The 22,844-nt window shown below is 52.1% G+C and overlaps 1 protein-coding gene across 7 annotated transcripts in view; it reads right to left on the reverse strand.

Moving 5' to 3' along the window:
• The window catches only part of DIP2A (disco interacting protein 2 homolog A), a 124,729-nt gene extending 103,760 nt beyond the window's left edge, over positions 1–20,969 (reverse strand). For all 7 annotated transcript variants that reach the window (XM_074189876.1, XM_074189874.1, XM_074189875.1 and 4 more), the window contains exon 1: positions 20,847–20,969. In XM_074189876.1, coding sequence (XP_074045977.1) covers positions 20,847–20,958 — 112 coding nt within the window. In that variant the 5' untranslated portion in view covers positions 20,959–20,969. The remainder of the gene's footprint in view (positions 1–20,846) is intronic.
• Positions 20,970–22,844: the final 1,875 nt, after the last annotated feature.

Consider the following 22,844-nt stretch of genomic DNA (forward strand, 5'->3'; position numbering starts at 1 on the left):
ATGTTAACTTCAAGTTAGCTTTTGTATTCTTCTCTTTCACCCTCCTCAAGAGGGTTCTTAATTCGTCTTCACTTTCTGCTATCAAAGCATTATCATCTGCACCTCTAAAACTGTTGATATTTCTCCTGGAAACCTTAATTCCATCTTCCAGCCAAACTATTAAGTCAAAATCAACTGCCTATATCAATGAGCTTAGAAAAATTCCAGGAACAAATCCAAAACTCCCACACGAAGTAAAGACATGAAATAAACTATCTGTTCAAAAATTCTCATTTGCCTTCTGACAACTTCCCAAATCTCATATAAGGAAGTTATTAGGTTGTACTGCTCATCAATTAGAATTACAAAAGTTTCGACTGAGGTCAAAGTCCTCTTTGGGTGAGCCAAGGTCCAAAACTTTTGGGTGAGGTTCCAAGGAGGATGGCCCACTTTAGCGTCTTGGCAACTCCAATGTTCAGGGTGGGCCTGACTTTTGCATCCAAACCTCACTCTCTTCTGAGCCAGAGTAATTTCCTTCCCTTGACCACAATTCCATTCCAAAAGGGAGTTTTTTTAAAATATATTTTATGGACTGTACAGACTAACATATTCTTTATGGACTCAAAATTTATGTTATGGATGTCAAATTCAACCTGACATCACCTATACTTCTCAACCTTCCTCAGGTACCATCTCTAATTTCAAAAAACTAAAAAAGAGACAACTATTTAACAAAATTAACAACTTCAAAAAGTAGACTCATAGGCACCATCCTCCCCCAAGGTCCAAAGGAAGCCCAAAATAACATCAACTTCAACTAACACTCAAGGCACATTTTAAAATTTTGCTACAACACTCCAGTCCAAGGAAGGTCAGAAACACGCAAAAGATAAAAATATAATACAGAAATATGTGAAACAACAACAACAGGCCACTCATCTTTCAACAGCTCTTACTTGTATAAAATCGAACCCAGGAGTCACTGCCGCCCCTGAATCCTATAAAGGGGGTTTCCCTACATCCAACCACCTCCCAGTGTTGGTTAGCATGCTTTGTGGGACTGCATGATCAGGATCATAGTCCTTCTGTGTTTTCTTCATCCAGGGGATTCAATCAATTCTATAGAGGGTCCTCCCAGTACCCAGGTGCCTGCCAAGAGATTACCATTCCAAATCTACTTGCACATAGCTAAGTCTAGGCCTCACAAACTAGTCAGTGAGTGGGATCCACTCACTGGGGACCTCCAAGAGGAGGATGGCATATCATGGCTTCTTCCTGGTTCCCAGAGAGTAATTCAAGATCATCAGAAGCCAGGCAAAGATTCTGGCAAGTGGTGTATGTGCAAAATTGAGTCAGGAAACAAGAGTTTGAATCTCATTTCTAAGACTCACAGCAAGGGACTGTGGTGTATGTTATCTTCTCTCTCTTTCTGCCTCAGTTCTCCCCATCTGCAAATCAGATGATGATTCCTGTGTAGCTGCCTCCTTGAGTTGCTGTGGGGACCTAAGAGAAATGAGAAAAGCCTTTGCTATGATAACCTCCCTTGTATTGTTCTCTGCTCTTGGCTCATTGCTGACACCCTCAGGCCCTTATCTCAGTCCCTGGAGCTAGCCTGCAAATATCATGGGGGGAGGGGAAGCTGATTGGACCACATACCCTCTGCCCTGCCACACAACTTCACAAGTCACCATAACTGGCATAGGCCCAGTTTTCCCCCAAAAGATTCTCCTCTCTTCTCCACTCTGAGGGGCCCAAGGGGAGGGGAGATGATTTGCCCAGGGCCAAGCAACCACTACATGTGTCTGACCTGTTTCCAGGTGCAGCACTCTCTCACAACACCACTCAATTGACCGCCTCAATTCAGGCCAATAGAAGATAAAGTTCTGGAACCTCAAGTACAAATGGAGCTGGTCCAAATACAATTAATATGAGCCAATCCCCCAATGATCAGTAATCCAAGGCCATCAAGAGACATCTAAGTCAAGAAATACTACTGCTAACTACTGGGTGAAAACACTCTCCCCATCCTGACTGGAAGAAGGCCAGCGGCTCCTTGCTTTCCTGATGAAGCCATGGAGGAAGGTGAACTAACCCACAGAGGAGGTGAAACCTGAGTGCAGACATGATCAACTCATGTGCTTGCTTTGCCCTGGCTCTCCTGACAAAGACATGCTTCTAAGGTGCAGGATGGAGGGGTGGGAAAGATGGTAAAAGGGGACACCAAGTGGAAGACAAACAAAACGGGAAGACCACACAGAAAAAAAAGAGAATGGTTCAGAAGGCAGCAGGAGGGACCCATTATCTGTTGGGCTCAGATCAGATGCTCCTTTCTGAAGGAGATTGCCTTCCATCCCTCTGCACATGGACCTTGTAAAATCCCGATCACTTCTACCTGGTCTCCCCCCATTAGAATGTGCCCTGCTGGAGGGCTGGGACAAAATTGGCCTCTCTTTAGGTCCCTAGCCACTGACAGACTGTGAACAACACTAGTTTTACACATAAAATGCCTCTAAACTAGACACCATGGGAATGTTAGCCATTATTACTGAACAGAACCTTTTGTGAAAATTGTGAAAATAATTTTTAAAAAGACATCTTAAAAGGAGAAAGAGAAATACCTATCCCAATGAAATAAAAGGACATTGTTTCTTCACTATCCTCCCCCAATGGGGAATTTTCATGTGAGGAATCATTGAGTGTCTGATTTCCACAGGATGTGAGAGGATGCTGTTAGGAGTCCACAGGAATCTCTCAGAACAATACATTACAAAGGCAGGGGTCTTTGGGTTACTGATTAGGCAAAAAGACACATGCTTACAGTTAGGAATATGAAAGTAAGATAAAAAGAAAAATAAAAGAAATGATTGTGACTAATCACCAAACTGAAAGAGGTCTCCCAGTCCAACCTGAAGATGCCTATGCTGAGCTGAAGCCAAAGTCAGCTCAAACTAGTCAGAGGTTGACCTAGGGTCTCTGACCTTTCACAAGTACACATACTTAACAAGCTTCATGCATATTAACTTACACACACACACACACACACACACACACACACACACACACAATTGAGGCTCATCAGCATAATATGCATGGGATGACCAGGGTGGGGGCACATATTAAGGAGTGATATGGGGTGGGTGTATCGATTAGATGGTCCCCTTACCTATCATGACTCAAAAGGGAAGGGAAAGGTATTTCAAACCAGATAGAAGAATAGACACTGTGTACTTGGGACTATTTGGGGCTCTCCTCACTAGGGGAAGTGTCCATTTTCCTGCAGGGAAATGTTAATTAAAGAATCCTTCTGTCACTCCAGGTTGTTTTGTTTCCAAATAGGAGCCAGATGACCCCACTTTGGAAAAAGGAGGTTATGGGGTTCATTTCTAATACTTCAATACTGTTAGCTATTTGTCAATTGATGGGGTATGAGGAAGAAAATCCTGGACTTCTGGAATACCCATTTCTCTGATTATTAGGCTTTTTGGCATGTTTCAGGAGGTCGTAATCTTTCTGGGACAGTTGAGTAGTAGTGTGGATAGAGAAACAGGTCTAGAGTTCAACTATGGTCTCAGACATTTATTAACTATGTGACCCTGGACAAGTCCCTTTACCCTATTTGCCTCAGTTTTTCCCATCTATAAAACGAGCTGGAGAAGGGAATGGCAAACCACTCCAGTATCTCTGCCAAGAGACTCCTGAGGGGTGGCTAGGTGGCAAGTGGATAGAGCACTGGCCCTGGAGTCAGGAGTACCTGAGTTCAAATCCAGCCTCAGGCACTTAATAATTACCTAGCTGTGTGGCCTTGGGCAAACCACCTAACCCCATTGCATTGCAAAAAAACTTTTAAAAAAGAGAGAGAGAGAGACTCCTTCCTGAATGTGGTTGTGAAAAGCTGAAAATGACTGAACGATTCTTTAACTTCTAGTTCCCCAGGGAGGACCATTGGCTTTGTACTAAAGACAACCTGGGTTGAAACACTCTATTATTTCCTGTATATGTGACTTTAAGCAAGATTCATTCCCTTTGTCCCAGTTTCTTCATCTTTAAGGGGAAGATGGGACAAGACTAATTCTCAAACTCCAATTCCAGGACTAGCTTGATCATGGTCTTTCTCCATTTAACTATGGAGAAATGAGTGTCTTATCTTTGGAGATGCCAGAGAGCAGATCTCCAGCAGATAGGTTTACTGAATATTTTTATAAACTAGGAACTTTTGTTACTTCCAGTTGTCTACCCCTTATAATACTTCCCCCAGCAAGGCCAACAGGTGACAACCCAGGGCTGGCCCACCTTGAGGATGTACTTGGAAGAGGCTCCCATAAGCACAACTCAGAGCACCTTGGACTTCCCCACCATATGCCCCAAGGTTCACTGCCGGTCGAGCTGGCAAATGTTGCCTGTTCTTGTCGTCCAAAGTAGGACTGAGCATAGACCTAACTGACAAGAAAGGAAGTCTGAAAAAATCTGAAACTCGAGGAAATAAAAAGGGGGGGGGGTGTCTTTCTTCAGTCAGCCTCAGGGAGTCACTGTCCAGGCTCCTGATTCAGCCTCCCCTAAGTTGCCTGGTCCACAGACCAGTCAAGGGTTTCACCCATCACCCTGAACAGCAGTGCAGGAAAGAAGAGGAGAGAAAGGAGGAGGACAGAAGAAGATGCAGGGCCACAATGGAGCTGTGGCCTGTGAGGCAGGACGCCAGGGCCCTAGGAGAGAGGAGGCTCCAAGGCATGGAATCCTCTGGCCCTCCTCGCCCAACCTGGGACAGGGTCATCTGCACCACCAGACTGAGGCCAGCCGGCCTGAAAGGGTCTGTATTAGAGAGGCCTGAGTCTGTGCAGGTTGAAATCCATCCCAAAGAAGCCAGAAAAAGAAGGCAGAGCCAAAGTGGGAGGGAAATGAAGGGAGACCTCTTCAAGGAGCAATTTAGTGAATGCCCCCAGCTTTCACTAGGGGTGACAGACACTTCTTTTTCATACAGATTGTACTTTCCCACCAAAAAACACAATTACTAAAGTAAGGTTGGACTGAAGCAATCTGAAACCTGAGATTTCAAGTCCCAGTTCATATGTTAGGTTTATTTTGTAAAGAAATTATTTTTAACCTCCATTTTAACCCCTCTTGCTACATCCAACCAAAAAATGGAAAGAGTCCCTCAGAAAGCTGCCTGGGCCCCCAGCAGGGGGGTCTGAGGTCGTACTTGGTCACATACGTCTTACAATGTGCCAAACAGCAAGCCACAGTGATAAAGAGAGGAAAGTCAGAGGGGTCCCTGCTCCCTTCTCTCAGAGAAGAAAGCTTGGCTGGGGGAAAAGGAAGTACGATGAGCACAAGCACGGTCAGGGCCCAGGTGCTCGGGCTGTGAGGATCAGCCAAAGGCTAGTGCCAAGGATCTGGAGGACAGAAGGGGCAGCCTGGGGATCCTCCACTTCAGGGTGATTCCCATCTCATTTCAGGCATGAGCAGGGTTCTGGGGCAGCAGCAAGAAGGGGGGGGGGTGTCTCCTCCCAGGCCAGACTGCTCCCAAACATGGACACTGAATGTTGATCCTCTGTCATCTATCTTCTTCCTCCAAAAGCTATGGAACTTTGTGAGCCTATGAGGGGAACCACAGTTGTGGCCTCGAGTCTTACTCAGACTGCTCCACAAGGAGTGAGTTGATGAAGTCAGAAAGACCAAAAGCATTTAAGAAAGCTGCAAGGGCCCCCAAAGTAAAGCACTGCCCAGTGCTCTCCAGTGGGGTCACCAATGGTGAAGGGCCGGAGAGAGTTGGAACTGAGCCCTCAGACTTATACCTGCCCCCTGACCCCAGCAGTCTCTGGCCTGGGCCATCAAACGTTTTTCGGCCTCTCTGAATCTGCAGCTTCTTAAAGGGTGGGCTGCACTCCTTCTGTGGTAATGTGCTGATAAAACAGGCCCAACTGCAACTAAGGACCAAGCAAGCAGTGGGGTTTCCTGGAAACGCAGTACAACCTGGCCCTGAAGGTCTCGGGACAGAACCAGAGAAGGTTCAAGGTGCTCATTGTCTGCTGCCAGAGCCATCCAAGTGTGGTCCAGGGGCTCCTGGGCCCTCAAGAGCCTCTCAAAGGTCCACAAAGTCAAAACCACTATGAAGTCTTAACATAAACCACATAAGCAGATCTTTACATCTCAACAAGTTTTAAATGGGCAAAGGAGACCTGAGATCCAAAAGGCTGAGACCCAGCAGTGGCCCATCCCTCCTTTCTACTGAGGACTCGCAATCCCAGCCCCCACTTCCGTCACCAGGGAGCCAGGTCCAGAGCTGAATAGAAGGAAGTTCCCCCTACTTTCCAGACTCTTAGCCACTCCCCAACACAAAGCCCTAACTTTGAGCACAAACAGCTCCTGGAGGGGCGATGTTTGGGAAACACCACTCTCTGAAAATCAATATGGCAGAGGGGCCAGGAGGGAGCCAGGGGTCAGGCCAGGGTGCCAACAGGTCAGAGTGTGTCTCCTGCAATGACTTGTGAGCTTGAAGAAGCATGTGCCTCGGAAGAAAGGTGGGCAACCCAAAGCCAGATGAGGGGCAGCTGACAGTTTGAAATGAAAAGAGGGCCCAGCCCCGGATGGAAGGCCAGGGCCCCAAATTTGGGGTCCCCAGAGCCTGCTCTGGAAAGCCTGGGGCTGCTCACCCTTCAGTGACCCTGGGTGGATCAAACTCCATCCAGCTAATTTCCTCAGGGGGAAGTAAGGGTGTGGAGCAAGAGGATCCTTCCGGTTCCTTCCAGCTGGAACAGGATGGTCTTCTGATCCAGCTGGCACCACCTTGGCTAATGGGAGGGGTTCCTCCAGCAAAAATAGCCCTCCCAGCCCAATTCGTTAAAATTGATAAGTAAGGCTCAGACAGATCATGGCAATTAGGTCGCCCCTTGTGCTCTCCCAAGGGCCTGCCTCTCCTTCCCCCTTTTAGGCTATGTCCTTTGTTTTTGTAACTCAGAAATTTCCTCCTTCAAAACTGAACAGGGATTTTCCGGGGCGGGGTGAATGGTACATGAAGCGAGAAGCTCTTCTCATCCTTTCTGACATCAGTTCTCAAGGCACAGGTGATATGCCAGCAGGACCAAATTCACCTGAGCATGGCAAAGTGCAGGCAATCCCAGGCCCGGCACAACCCAGTCTTCTTGGATCCACCCTGGACAGGTGCCAACGAGGGGCAGCTTCCCCACCGTGCGTGCCCCAGACAAGCCCAGCTCCTCTCTGTCCCTCTCCTGGGAGCACCAGGTGGGTCCAGCCATGCTAGCCAGATGCGGTCAACATCTGAGAACAACTTCCCAAAACCCATCTCTACTCTGACATCTCTTCCCTCTTCCACAACCTAGATGGTTGTGAGCTGGGCACAGTCTCCACCACCAGGGCCCCAAAGGGCAATGCCACTCTGCACGAGGGCTGAACAGGTCACGATGCATCTCCAGCCTGGAGCCTGGGCAAGGACAAGAATCGGCTACAGGCCACATGACAAAGGCCTGGGGGGCACCGGATCTGCCCCTCTGACACATCTAGAACAGTTTCCAAGTTCACAAAGCACTCTTCTCACAACGATGCTGTGAGGCAAGGAATAAAGTCATTAGTCTCCAATGGCAAGAGGCAATGCCCGATTCTGAGACCTGAGGACAAGGCAGTGGTCCCTGCGCCGGGAATCCTCACCCTGCCTGTCCATGAAGTCTTCTGCCAGTGCCTCTGGGAGGAAGAGGACCAAGCAGAGGCTAAGTGAGAGGCACTCAGGGTGACCAAATATCTGCTCAAGGCATGGACAAGAGATCAAAATAAAAGAAGGGCCTTTGAGAGTGCCCAGGCTAATCACTAGCAGTCACAGAAATGCCAGTGACATACCCAGGAGTGGCACTCTGGCTGGAAGGCCTCAATAAGGCTGATCAGTCCTGTGAGCCACTGCCATATCAACAGATGCAAGGTGGCACCTGCTGCCCACCTCAACGCAGGACTACTGGACACAGAAGGCAGACCAAAGCTCCTTTTTTTCCTCTCAATTTTTCTTGTTTGATTTTTTTGAGAGCATGGCTAATAAAAAAAATTTGTTTTACATGATTACACATTTGTAATGAGTTTTGTTTTTAAAAGTTCAAAGAACAAACCAAGTATTTTCTTCTGATATGAAGGATCTCTCTTATCCCTTTCCTCTCCTTTCTCCAGCTCCTGGCACAGCAGCTGGCCGGTTAACACTGAATCAAACTATTTACCAAAAAAAAAAACCATCACGAGGTTTCCCAAATTCTCCTTCACTTTGAGTCAGCACACACTCAAACACAAGATTTCCAGGGAGGGGAAGCCACAGCTAAGGCACAGCTTTCGGCTGGCCCTTCTGCTTCCGGAGGCCAAGCCCCCTACCCTGAGAAGGAGGCATAGCTGGCAAGGCCAGGGGACCTGGGCCTGTCCCTCTGGGTTCCCAAGACTCCTGGGACACCAGGAAAGGAAATGGACTTCACTTCAAGTTGGACAAGTCTGGCTAGGTGGACCAGCAGCCTGGCATCCTGCTACACGAGTCAGGCGAAACAGAATTCAGGCTTGGCAGCCTCCCCAGGCTGTTGGGGGCACTGCCAACTTAAGAACATTGCCCAGATGGCAGATCTGCCTGGGTGCCAGAGGATTTGAATGTCATCGGGCTGGGTCTGACGTGTCCTGCCAAAGCAGGCACACTTCTAACCAATACGATTGCTTCGGTCTGGGGATGAGCATTTGAAAGACAAATACAGGTATAAATAGCGCCTAAATGGAAGCTGCCTGGCTTTTCTGGGAGAAAAATCATCTTATGTGTAAAGAAATTCAGAATCATTCTGATTTTCTCAAAGTAGGAAAGGAGGAAGTAAGAGGGAAATGTATTTTTAGAACAAATAGCATTTGGGAGCCAAGACAGCCGGGTGGCAAGGAGCAATAGAAGCTTCCCCTTCCGCTCCCCCAAATGGGTCTAGAGCACGCACCAAGCTGATCTGGAAGGTGAGACCAGAGGAAGACAGACTGAGAAAACACACTAGCAGAGGCTGGTCACCAGGACAAGAGGGGGTCCCAGATGCGCACCAGGGCACTGAGGGCAGGGCCGCTTAGGTGCCATGACCAATGTCTGGCTGCTATAGTGGCCTGTCTTCAGGCCTGTGCTCAGGGTCTGCCTTCAGGGGCAAGGGAGGGAGAGAGGGGCGAGTTCAAAGTCAGCAGGGGTACATGGCTTGGATCCAGCTTCTAGCCCAGTCTGAAGCCTGCAGAGGAATGACCAGGCTAAGACTGGCAGATCCAAAGGCATCCCCTAGACAAGAGCTCGAGTCCAGAAGCATCTACTGTCCCCTGGGGGTGGGGGGAGAGGTAGGCTCAACTCTGCCCTTTGGAAGCCCAGAAAACTCTTGGGACTCCATTTGGAGCTATCCTGCCTCCAGGGGTGTGGAACCCAGCCCCATCATCAAGTCTTTAGTCTGGGCCAGGAAAACAAGGGACTGACAAGAAGAAATGCCCCTTCACCCTCAACCACAGCTATCACCGCCCTCTTTGGGGCAGCAAACCATGGGAGTCAAAGATGGAGCCCATGGAGGGGGAGCTGGCAAGTTAGGAGTGAGATCCTGACTATGATGAAGATGAGCAATTTGACTGGAAAGACTTGCATGAACTGATGCTGAGTGAGATGAGCAGAACCAGAAAAACACTGTCCACCCTAACAGCAACATGGGGGTGAGGATCAACCTTGATGAAATTGCTCATCCCATCAGTGCAACAATCAGGGACAATTTGGGACTGTCTGCAATGGAGAATGCCACCTGTATCCAGAGAAAGAACTGTGGAGTTTGAACAAAGACCAAAGATTATTACCTTCAATTTAGGGGAAAAACCGGTATCTTATTATGTCATTTTGCTATCTCTTATACTTTATTTTTCTTCCTTAAGGACATGATTTCTCTCACATCACATTCAACTGAGATCATTGTAGACCATGGAACCAATGTAAAGACTAACAGACTGCCTTCTGTGGGGGGTGGGAGGAGGGAAGCAAGAATGGGGGGGGGGGGGGGGTTGTAAAACTCAAAATAAATAAATAACTTTCAAAAATATATATGAGCGGTTTGTGAAAAGCAAACACTGTCAGAGGTGCCCAGGAGGACCCTGAACTGATGCTAGCTAGAAGACTGGATCTGGAAGGGTTTGGCGTGCACTTTAACTGGGACAACAAGGGAAGATTAAAGGATTTTCCCCCATATTAATCACCAAGGACCAAGTCAACCCTACTGGGTTGAATAGACTCAGCCCCTGTTCCCACTTTGGCCTGGGCTCCCCAGTCTCAGGTAGGTTCTGGGCTCGGTTAGCCTACAGATTTCCTCCAGAGCTGGGCCTAAGCTTCCTTCCAGAAAGCAAACACCTCAGGCAAAGCCCCATTCAGCTCTGCAAGCTGGTCCTTGGTCAATGTTTGTCTCAGAGGAACAACCGGTTCCCAGGTGGTCCAGACTCCAACTGTCTGGGTCTCAGCTTTCCCACCAGAAAAACGAGGGACCGACCCCTGACCTCCTAAGTGATCAGGCCCTGGGATGGTCAGTACCCTCCCAAGAGGCCATAACCTGGCCTCAATAATCCACAGTGGGGGTGGAAAGGTGAAAAGGGGTTCATCAAATCAAGAAATAACATAAAACCTTAACTCTTTCACCAAGAAAGGGAGGAGCTGGGGGAGGGCATGGGGCTAGGTCCAAAAAGTCAGGTGCTCCTTTCTCCTTGCAGCCCCTCTTCCCCCCCAGGGACTTCCTCTCACCCACCCGCTTAGCTGCGGCTAGGGGAGGGGGTTGTTTCCTCCCCAAGGGAAGCTTACCACCCCAGGGTCCATCAAGCAGCACAGGCACACCCTGAATTTCCTGAGGAAGACTCAAGTGGTCCCCAAGGATCCCAAGCAGGACAAGTCTAGTGTGGGAGACTGACCTGTGAACACAGTCCCATACCAGTCCTGCTCTAGGGCCAGGCTGAATTATGCAATGGGGGTGGGGGACAGGTTCTCCTCTCCCACCCCTTGAAGCCTGGATGCAGGAGAGTCTAAGAGGTCCCACATTCTGACTGGCTGAGGAAGGCCGGCCACTGTGCTTCAGAAGAAAGGTGGGGCACAAACTGGGCAAAGATTTAGGAAACTATGCCAGAGGGGCAGGGAGAAGGGAGCAGAGCCCTCGAGCCAAGCCAAGCTCACCAGAGTGGACAGAGGACCCTGGATCCTAGGAAGATGCTGTGTCCTTCTCTCTAGGCACTAGGGATTTTCTGAAAGTTTGATGACGGGCAGCAAGGATTAGAGGTTCCCTAACCAGGACTGGCTCCTGTGGGGGGGGGGGGGGAGCTGTGGCCCTAAAGATGCTCAGAAGAAAGGGCCCCTGGCCAGGGGGATAAGAGTGGAGACCTGGAGCTAACTCTTAGGGTGGGGCCCCTCCAGTGCCTTTTTTGTTTGTCCTTTGCTTGAAGAGGACCAGGACATCAGGGAGGTGATGCCATGACAAGCACGTGAACTATACTGGAATGAGGGGAAGGGGAGGCTGTGCTAAGTCACCAGCCTCATGTCTCCTCCAGAGTCCTCTGGGTCCAGTGGTCAGATAGGAATCAGGGTGACTGGAGACGGTCCTGGATGTGAGGCAGTCAGGATGAAGTGATCTGCCCAAGATCACAAAGCCAGAAAGTGTCTGAGGCTGGAATTGAACTCCCGTCCTCCTGATGCCAAGGCCAGCACATAGAAACCCACATCTCTAGCTTTGGCCTCCATCCCCTTGAGGACAAGACTCATCCCGTTCCATGATCTGGGTCACAGAGGGGCATATCCGAGTGACCAGGCTAGGTCATCTTGGGCTTGGTTGCTGCCCACTGGAAGCTGAAGGATCCAATCCCTCCTAAAAGGACACCTGGGGTGGAAGCCTACAGAAGACCCAAAGCTAGAGGAAGGTCGGATCCCACCCACAGTCCCCTTCAAGGCTCAGGTATGGAATGGTGACCACAGGCAGGTGGGTCCCTAAACACACACACACACATACACACACACACACACACACACACACACACACACACACACTACCCACATGGCTGGGGGTGTGGAAACTAAGCTGATGGTTGTGAACTCAGCCTTGTCACAGAGCCTTCACAAAGACATTCTGGTGACATCATCCCAAGTTCCTGGGGGGCTGGTGTCTGGGATCAGCCAGAAGCCCCCTCCCCAGGTTGGTAGTTGATGAAATCCTGCCATCTTCCTTGTTGAGGACAAAAGAAAAGCTCTCTGAAATGCAAATTAAAGCATCTCTGAGGTACCATCTCACACCTCTCAGATTGACCAATATGGCCAGAAAGAACAAAGATCGTTGTTGGAAGGGATGTGGGAAATCTGGGACAGTAATACATTTTGTTTTTTTGGGTTTTTTGCAAGGCAATGGGGTTAAGTGGCTTGCCCAAGGCCACACAGCTAGGTAATTATTAAGTGTCTGAGGCCAGATTTGAACTCAGGAACTCCTGACTCCAGGGCCGGTGCTTTATCCATTGTGCCACCTGGCAGCCCTGACACTAACACATTGTTGGTGGAGCTGTGAACTCATCCAACCTTTCTAGAGAGCAGTCTGGAACTACGCCCAAAGGGCAACAAAAAAGTGCATCCCCTTTGATCCAGCAATAACCACTACTGGGTTTATACCCTGAAGAGATGATGAAAAAGGGTAAAAACATCACTTGTACAAAAATATTCACAGCAGCCCTGTTTGTGGTGGCAAAGAACTGGAAATCAAGTAAATGTCCTTCAACTGGGGAATGGCTTAGCAAACTGTGGTATATATATATGTATGTATGTATGTCACAGAACACTTGTTCTATTACAAACCAGGAGGGATGGGAATTCATGGAAGCCTGGAGGGATTTGCATGAACTGATGCTGAGGAGATGAGCAGAACCAGAAAAACACTGTCCAACCTAACAGCAACATGGGGGTGATGATCAACCTTGATGGACTTGTTCATTCCATCAGTGCAACAATCAGGGAAAATTTGAGGTTCTCTGCAATGGAGAATTCCATCTGTATCCAGAGAAAGAATTGTGGAGTTTGAACAAAGACCAAGAACTATTATCTTTAATTTAGAAAAAAAATGTTATCTTATTGTCTGATATTGCCATCTCTTATACTTTATGATTTTTCTCTCATCACACTCAATTTGGATTCTGTTGGCAGGGGGGGAAGCAAGATTATTCTAAATTATTCTAGAACTCAAAATAAATAAGATCTTTTTTTAAAATAAAAAGCTCTCCGTCCACCCCCCCCCCCAAGCAGGGACATCAGGGGGTCTGTGAAGCTCCCTGGCCTTTCTCCCAACTGGGCATGGCAGTCAGCAGTATGAATTCCCGAGCCTTCAGAGTGCTCCCAAAAGATCGAGACGCCTTCCCTGGTCTAAACCAATGAAGGAGGGAGCTGGGAGCCGGGAGCCTGGAGCACACACCTCCTCTAATGTATGAGCCTACACTTCTGTACAATGGGGGTAACACCGGCCTCCTGCCCCTCAAAGTTAGAGCTGTTCCCCTCAACCTGGGAACCTCCCGGACTCCCACATGGGCTCCTCACTTCTTTCCCCCCACCCCTCCCCATTGCTCATGGCTGGCCAGAGACCACCAAGATGGCAGAACTGGGAGGGAGACCCAGTGAGGTCCAAAAAAGAAGGTTGGCCTCCATGAGTTGTCCTTGCCGCTGAGACTGCTGTGCTCCACTTGTGGAGACCAAAGTCACCCCTTCTTTTATTCCGGTAGAGTAAGTCAAGTCAAACACCCTGAAGAAGTGCTTCCTGGGTGCCAGGTCCTGCCCTCAAGGAGCTCCCAGTCTAACAGGAAGACACCATGCCAACCATTCGGTACAACAAACTTCCCAGGATAAATGGGAAATCATCCACAGAGGGAAGGCATGAGCATGAAGGGGGATCTGGAAAATCTTCCTAAAGAAGATGGGGTCTCTGTTGGGACTCACAGAAAGAGGAAGAGATGAGGAGATGAGGAGGGAGCGACCCAGGCAGACCAAGGAGGTCAGTGACCTGCCTGGAAGAAGAGGGGATGCAGGGGAGGAGAAGGGGAGTGGAGTAAAAGGGTGGTAATAGGGACCCATGAAAAAAAGCAGGGAGAGACAGACAGACCCCTGCCTCTCCAGTCATGGTCCAGGTCAGGATGGGGCCTTGGCAACAACAGGACGTGAGAATGGGGGGAGGGTGACCACTGGGCTGTGAGAGCAGCTGGCTGGGAGGAAAGAACAAAATTCTTAGATCAACATGGGATGTCGACAGAACATGCATCCTATGCCACCCAGCTGGGCGCCAGGAGAGAGGTGAGATTTGGATAAGGAGAACCCAGAACCAGTTGCCCAGACACAACAAGTAAGATGCCCAAGCAGAATCCTAAAGGAGAAGACAGGAAGGTTGGGACCCAACAGACTGGACTGGGATACAGAAGAGAACCTGAACAGGAGCAGTCTGTCTGGTGGGAGGAGAGACTGTCCAGAAAACCCAGAGAGAAGTCATTCAGAACACCTCTGATCACGGAAATGAGCACTTGGAAAGAGAAGGTCGCTCAGAGGGTCCAGGACAGACCTGCAGGTCAGCAAAAATCTTTTTGTAAATATATTAATTTAGTATTTTATTTTCCCCCAGGTGCACATATGAACAATTTTTAACATTTTTAAAACTTTGAATTTCAAACCCTCTCCCTTCCTCCTACCCAACTGCCCCTCTCATTGAGAAAGCAAGCATGTGATATAGGTTAAAACTGTGAAGTCATGGAAAACATTTCCATAGAAGCCATGTTATGAAATAAAACAGACCCAACCCACCCACCCCTCAAAAAGAAACCTCAAGAAAAATAAAATCAAAACATATGTTTTGATGGCCATTCAGACACTGTCCGCTCTTTCTCTGGGGTTGGATGGCATTCTTTATCCCAAGTTTTTTGGAGCTGGGTCACAATAAGTCAGCAAAAACCCTAAGCCAGAGGTGTCTATGGTGGAAGGGGACTCTCCACTCCATTACATGACCATCTTGAGGGGTGACCCCTGAAGGGCATGTTGTGGGCTACAAACTGCTCTGCTTTGGCCCTGGAAATCATGGAGATGTCAGAAAAAAGTGAAGATACTGACAACTTCTGGCACAGACAAAGACCCAGAGAGTCAAAGGCCTCCCAAGTCAGTAGTCAATGGGCCCCAGGCAAGGCTCTGCATTCTGAGAGTTTGGGGCATCAGTCAGAAGGCCTGGCCGTGGCCACTCCCAGTTTTTCCCCTTGTCTACCTGCAGCACTGGTGAAGAAGACATTCAGTGGATGACCACAGCACACCGGGAGGACAGAGAAGGGAAGATTTTTCAGAAGCAGTGATGTGGGTCAAGAGAAGTGTGGCCAGGCCTGCGCTGCCCTTCCGTCACAAGGACAGAACTCGTGTCCCTTTGGGCATAAGGATGCTCTCAGACAAACATGTTTTCCACTACATTGAGCGTACTTTTTCCAAAGCCTTGTCTCAGTTGGGGGCGGGGGGAGCCTGTTCTGGTTTCTGATCCTGCCTAGTTAGAAGGTGGGGCTTCAGGGAATCCCCCTCCCCCGGCCATAGAATGGCATCAGTTGAGGAGATGAAGGACAGGAAACTAAATGGTTAAACCCTCCAGCAGAGGATGGAAAGGACTCAACTCAGTCACTCGGCCTTCCCAGGCCTTCCCACTTCCGAGCCCAAGAGCCAGACCCTTCCCCTCAGGCAGCAGGAATAGGGAAGGTCACACTACAGCAAGGAGAGAGTGTCTGTCAAAGGTCAGCACACCTGCCCCACCCACACAGAAAAGTCATGGTCAGGAAGACAGCACGGCAGGGACGGTCCCTCAATTCCTAACACAGCAAAGAGAAGGGCCTGCAGCCCCAAGCCAAGCTCCCCTGGCCTTCCCCAAACAGATGCCCTCTGCTCACTGCTGAGACCCCCAAGTCTCCCAAATACCTTCACCCCCTGGCCACAACCATCAGGACCCTGTGCTAGACAGAAGCATCCAAGCACAGAGGGGGAGGCCTGACCTTGGCCTCCAGCCTCTCTCCATAGAGCTGCTCAAGTGGGGAGATGGGCACAGCTTGGAATCAGGGGGCTTTGGCTCAAGCTTCTGATCCCAACACCTACCTACAGAGGAAACCCTTCAGCAGACAAAAGAAAGGTCAAGGGGCTTGAGGGGATAAAGGGGCCCTCGGTCCCTAAAATGCCCATCAGACCCAGGGAGTGGATGTTCACCTGCAGAGGCCTTTCCCCTACTCATCAAATTCAACTGAAAAAAGCACAGGGAAGTGAGGACAGGGCTGTGGGAGCTGGCTCACCCCTGCCCCCTGGGCCAGCACAGCTGCTGCCAACCCTGCCATCTTGGCCAGGCAGGCACAGGGGGCTGTACACACAGGGCCAGCTTCCAAGACCACCACCCCACCCCCAAGGGCAGGGAGTCCTCCCCACTACTTTGGCCTCTTGACACCTTCTAGCTATGCCACCCCAGGCAAGGAATTTCCCCACTCTCTGCCTCAGTTTCCTCACCTGTAAAATGGGGATACTACTCGCGGTAGCACCTCCCTCCCAAAACTGCTGCAAGGATGAAATGGTACTTCATCCAGCAAGAACTGGAGGCCAGGCAAGCACACCAGGGAGGGGTTCGTGCCCCTCCTGGTCCTCTGCCTCTCCCGACTCTGGGCCTATCTTTGGCGGTGCGTCTTGTCTGGGTGCCCTCCCTTTGGTCAAGCCTGCCTCCTGTTGATTAAAGCCACTCTTCCCTGTCTCTAGCATGTTGGCTTGTCCGACCAAGAGCAGCTTGAAGGCAGGGACTCAAGTGCCTGGTAAACAGAAGGTGTTTAATCAATGCTTAGCTGGCCACAGGAACCTGAGCCAAACCATTGCCCTGGAAATTGCTTTATTGCTTTGGGCACAAGACAGTGTGCTGGGGACAGTGATCTGAGAGCAGATCTCCAAAACAAAAAAGCCCCGAGTTCAGGTCCTGTCCGGCAGTTCCCTCTCAGAGCCCTACGCCACTCTGATCAAGCCAAGCGGTCACTGGAGGGAGATGCCCTTTGCTCCCTAGCAACATGAAAGGACAGGTCAAAGGACCTCTGAACATCTGGCTGGTGAAGACCCAGCTGGCTGGGCAGAGGCAGACCAACCCAGGGGCATCATCCGTGGGCAGGCCAGACCAGCAGCACCAGATCATGGTGTCCTTGGCAGAGGCTTAATAAACAACCCAGATGATGCCTACCCCCAGGCCTATTCGGATGCCTCCCACACAGACTCTCCGAACTTCTGTTCCATACAAGGAAGATCTCCTGAGGCCAGAATGCTATGCCAAAACTGCAGGTTCGGCACCTGTCCACCTCAGAGATGGGCGGAGGTGACCTCATGGGGAGCAGCAGGAGGGACTGCTTGGTGATGAGCTGGAGAGGAAAAGCAGTGACTACACCAAGGGGTTGCCCAGGATTCCCACAGAGTATCCCTCTGCCCTTACTGCCACAGATAACGAAACAGCCCAAATCAGAAGTGGGGTTCAGACTGAGGAGTCCTCTCAAGAGTCCACCATACTTTCTGTTATTCTCCTCTGCTCCGCAAGATGTTAATACCACTAAAGAAGGAGAGGGGGGGACAAAAGAGAAAACACCAGCTGGCATCACCTCATCCGACTCTGCCTATGGAGACAGACAACATCAAAAACCAGAGAAGGGCACAGGTAAGCTGGCAAGTCTCCCACAGTGACCAAGGGGATCAGAAAGTGACCCACTGTCTGCTGTCTGCAAAGAAAGTCATCTGACTTGGTGGAACAAAAGATCACCTGAAAGGTGTTCTCCCAATAAAGGTACCCTCTTGGCCCCAGGGACCCCAGAACCAGTTTTCATTCACCTTTCTTAACTGTCTACACCAACTGACCGAGACATGAAATGGGGACGCAACAGTCACTGGGGCCCAACAGCATGTTGGTTCTGTCAGGCCACCCTTCCTGGACAAGTCCTTCCAGTCTTCTTGCTCACAAATGACCTCATGTTAACAGTATCTGGCTCAGGCTCCCTTTCACCACCCCTGAGGAATGAGCCTCACTATCTGTAAGAAATAGCCATTAGCCAGAGGCCAGCATGCTGCCAAATCTGTGCATCTGTGACCCCCACACCATCCTTGGATGGAGGGCTCTGATCCAGACCCAGAAGGGGCAGTGCAGTGTCCTAAGATCTCATGACTGCACCAGAGCCCCCCAAACAATCCAGGGATGGAGGCTACTCTCTGTTGGCAAATCTTGCCAGGCAGAAGACTCTGAGGGCAATGAGACCCAATGAGGCCAGAGCCTGGGCTACAACAGGGAAGATCGGTAAGCTGGACAGGAAAAAGAGGCCTGGCCCTTCCTGGGCACTCCCAAAGGAGCAGCCTCTATCCCATCTTAGGCAGGAGCCCCAAGCAAGCACCTGGGCACTCTCCTTTGGAATCTGGATACACTATGCTTTAAAAAGTCCCTGACTACCCAAAGGGGTCCAGCCCCCAGAAAGGGCTAAGCCACCCTGAGCCAAGTGTGAATAGCAGCATGCATGTTGTCTCCCACCCCATTCCACTGTGGGGGGCACAAAACAAACCTGATCCTATGTAGTTAGCACTTCCTCCCCCCACAACACAAAGCACATTCAACCCAAATAAATTCCCCTATTTCTCAAAAAGGAAAAAAAAAAGGACCATTTGAATTTGATAATAGAAAACAGCTAAACAAATGAGCGAATAAGGCAAGAACCAGGGGAAGCAGAAGCTCTGCAATACTTAAATGCATCTGATGATGTTTGGCCTTCATTTTCGAAGACCCGGTCATCAGGGAGGTGATGCCAGGACAAGCATGTGAATCGGACTGGAGTGGGGGGGCTGTGCTAAGTCAGCAGTCTCCCTTTCTCCTCCAGAGCCATCTGAGTCCAGTGGCTGGATAGGAATCAGGAGGACTGGAGATGGTCCTGGAGGCGAGGTGATCAGGGTTAAGGGATTTGCCCAAAGTCACATAGTAAGTGGCTGAGGCTGAATTCGAACTGCTGTCCTCCTGACTCCAAGCCACCCAAATGCATATAACAAGGCGGGAGAATCCCAGGCTGGTGAAGAATTAGGATGAACACCAATAACACCAGCTGCAGCCAGACAAAGCAAGAGCCTTAGATGGCAGGTCTCACAGGCTCCCTCACAAGTTCCTCACAGCCAGAAAGGTGGCCCCAGGGGCACCTCAAGCCCAACAGCCCATTCACTAGGTCAGTCTGTGGGTTGGAAAAAACCAGAATCTAATCTTTGACTTTAGTTTGTAAATTAAGGTATCTGTTGGTGAATTTTTATTGAAATGATGAAAATGTTTCACAATTACAGGAAAGACAGAAGTCAGTGTTAGGCTGCCCTGGGTCCATTCACAGTGGACCTCCTTGGCAGGCTCAAATATGGAGCTTCTCTATTTTTGCGTGTCTTACAAGCTAAGACTGCACAGCCACAGATTCAACCCAACCTCGCCCTGAGAAATCCAACCGAGAATCGAGCTGTCACAGGTACCAATTATGACAGTGGCAGAGAAAAGGCTGGAGGGGTATCAGTATAGTTTCACAGGCGGAGTCATCTATCCTTAATAGCTAACAAAAGCGGATGTTAAAGGGAAAAGGAAACCGTCAACAGTTATTTCACTGAAATTCCAACTTCTTGACACCGAATCAGACAGACCTCAGAGAATCCCACCATTTGAAAAAGAAGAAACAGAGTCAGAGAGTGAAGTCTTGTGGCAGCTCGTGCAAAGTCAGGACTAGATCCCCACCTTGGGGACATCCGAGTCCTCTTGTCGTCAACCTCGGAACGGGCACCATCAATGAACTCTTTGGGAGTTTGGCTGCTGAATGGGAAAAGGAGGCTGGGCCTTCCTGGGCAATCCCAAAGGAGCAGCCTCTCTTCTATCTTAGGCAAGGGTCCCAAGCAAGCACCGGCACAGACAAGGCATGGCGCATGCACAGGAGTGTGGGCAGCAGCTCTGGGTTCACTAATGTTACACACGACACACACCTCACCCAGAACTCAAAGAGTTGGAATGCTTCAGTTCCTGCCATGCTCCAAGACCATCTCTTACGCTCTGGGCCGCTATCTGTGTTGGGGGGTGGGGGTGGAAAGAAGGGGACCCAAAGCCAAATACCCCAGGATATGCGTGAAGGTGTCCAAATGCTAGCTCAACCAGATGCCACCAGGAAGGTTCTGAAGGGCAGGGTCATAAGAAGCTCCCGGGACAAGGAGAGGCAGCCAGAGGCCTCCGAGTGGAGGCAAGCGGCCGTGCGAGCCCCCATCTCGGTGCCCTTCTGCGCCAGGATGCCCAGGCAGACCTCAGAGCCGTCCTCGGCCAGGGGCAAGGGTGGTCCCAGCCGCCGCGGTCTCCCAGAGGCCCCGCTGGGGGCAGCCCAGGCAAAGCCCCCGGGTACGAGCATGCCAGAGGGGCCCGGCCTCTGCCACCACCCGCTGGGTGAGCCCGGGGCAGTCCCCAGGCGTCCCGGCTCCTCCCCGGGCATCGCCCCGCTGGCTCGGGAGGGGAAAGTGAGGCTGGGGGCTTGGCCGCCCCCGCCCGCACGTGCCGCGGCATCAGCTCCCGCGCCAGCACCCTCGGCTCGCCAGCGCGCCGTGCGGAGGGAGAGGTCAGCCTTGGCCTTGATCCCGGGGGCCCCGGGAGCGGCCGCCTGTGCTTGTCGCACCGGGCGCGGGGATGCAAGCACAGGCCGCCCCCCCCCCCCCCCCCCCCGCAGCGGGACAGGTGCGGGCCACGCCCACGCGGGCGCCCAGCCCCGAAGTTTCCGGCGCGTGGGGGCGGGGCGGCGCCGCCCCTCCCCGCCGCGCCCCTCCCCGGCCGCGCCCCTCCCCCGCTCACCCTCGGACAGCTCCAGCTCCAGCTCGGCCAGGCCCTCGCGCACGTCGGGCGGCAGCGCCCCGGCCTCCAGCCCCACGCCGCCGCCGCCGCCGCCGCGCTCCCGCTCCGCCATGGCCCGCTCCGCGGCCTCCGCCCCGGCGACGCCCCGGACTCGGACCCGGAGCCGGAGCCCGGCTCGGCCTGGGACGCGGCCGGAGAGTCGCGAGCCCGCGGAGGCGGAGCCGCCCTCGGGGAGCGCGCGCGCGCCCCCGCCCGGGAGGGAAGGGAAGGCGGAGGCAGCGCCGGCGCCGCCTGGCAACGCCGGCGAGCTCGACGCCCATTGGGCGGCCGCGCTCCCGGCCCCGCCCCCGGCGCCCTGCGGCGGCGGCCGCTCCCGGCGGGCTCCGCGCGCTCGGGGCGGGGAGGCTGCGCGGGGGCTGCTGGGACTTGGAGTCCGCGCCTCTCCGGGCCGGCGGCGGGAGCGCGCGAGGGCCGGCGGCGGGAGCGCGCGAGGGCCGGAAGGCCGGGTCCCCCCCCCCCCCGCCGGGTGCGCCCCGGCCCGAGGCTGCCCCCCCGGGGTGCTCGAGGGGCGGGAGCCCGAGTGACCCCCGGACAGCTGGTGGGGGGGGGCGCTGCACCCCGACATCCGTGCCCCGTCTGTAAAATGGCGCGGCCAGGCTCGGGGCTCCCCCCGGCGGGGGTCCTCGGGGTGGCCCCGGGCTCGTGCCCCCCTTCCCGCTCCCCAGCCCACGGGCCTGACCAAGCCGAGCCCCCCGCCCCGCTGGAAACGAGGGTGTCCCGGCCCCTCTCCGGCCAGGGCAGGGGGAGTCCGGGCCACAGGCCCCTGGAGCCCAGACTGGAGACAGCAGGGACAAAAGCGGGGGCCTGGGAGCTGAGCCGGCCCACTCTGCCCCCTTCTTGTAAGAAATGTGATTCTTATTTAAGGCAATGGGCTTAAGTGACTCGTCCAAGGTCACACAGCTAGTGCATTATTAAGTCTGAGGTCTCATTAGAACCCGGGTCCTCCTGAGCCCAGGGCCGGGGCTCTATTCTCGGGGCCACCTCGCTGCCCCTCCCTTTTCTTTAAAGCCAAGGAAGGGGACCTGGGGCCGGGGCCAGGGTTCAAGCTGGGGCCCGATGCGCTGCCTTCCTGTTCCTACATCTTAAAGGCAGGTTTCAAACACTTTCCCTTGCAAAAGTAGTCTTACCTTCACAGCCACGGAATACCCACAGAGGTATCCAGAGGGCCCCCACACCTCCACCAGGCAGAAGTGGGGAACCTGCAGGGAGGGGCGCAATCCACAGCCCACCCTGCTTGGTTGGCCAAGTGCCGTGGACCTTTCTGAAGTAGAAGCCGGAGCTGGAATCAAAAGTCCCAGGGCCCAACTGCCCCTGCACCCGCTGGCCAGTTTTGAGTGGACCTCAGTTCCTCATTAACACGGAGGCTATATTTGCACTGCCATCTCCCAGAGCTGCTCAGGCAGCCAGATGAGATCATGGCATGCTGGACTTTATGAATTATAACCTGCACGGTGACCAGGAGCCAACGTACCAGACTTCTTCCTGGCTTTTGGTTGGGTGACCCAGGGCCCTGGGGGAGGAAGGAGCCGGGCCGTCAGTCCCCGGGTTGGAGAGAGCACCGGGCTCGTGAGGTGCTTGGCACCTGAAGGAGATTGGGAGGGTGAACGTGGGAAAAGGAGAGAAAACTCCTCAAGTGTTTGAAGCCTGCCTCTCCCTTGGCATGTCGCGTGCCCCTTGATCCTGACAACGGTGCGTCTCTGAAGTGGGTTTCATTAATTCATATTTCTCGAACATGGGACTCCTATTTCTTGCTTCCCAGTGACTTAAAACGAGATCGAGTCATTTATTTTTCATTTATCAACTTCTGTTATTTTCTGCAGTTTGCCAAACTCCAGAAGAGGCGGCGTCCTCCTTGGGCTTCCATGCTGCTCGGCCTGCTCCGGCTCCTCCTCGTGTTGCTGGTCCCCAGGCTGCCCTGCAGTCAGCTCTGACCTAGGG

This window comes from Macrotis lagotis, chromosome 5 (assembly GCF_037893015.1).
Source record: "Macrotis lagotis isolate mMagLag1 chromosome 5, bilby.v1.9.chrom.fasta, whole genome shotgun sequence".
Classification (NCBI taxonomy): Eukaryota; Metazoa; Chordata; class Mammalia; order Peramelemorphia; family Peramelidae; genus Macrotis; species Macrotis lagotis.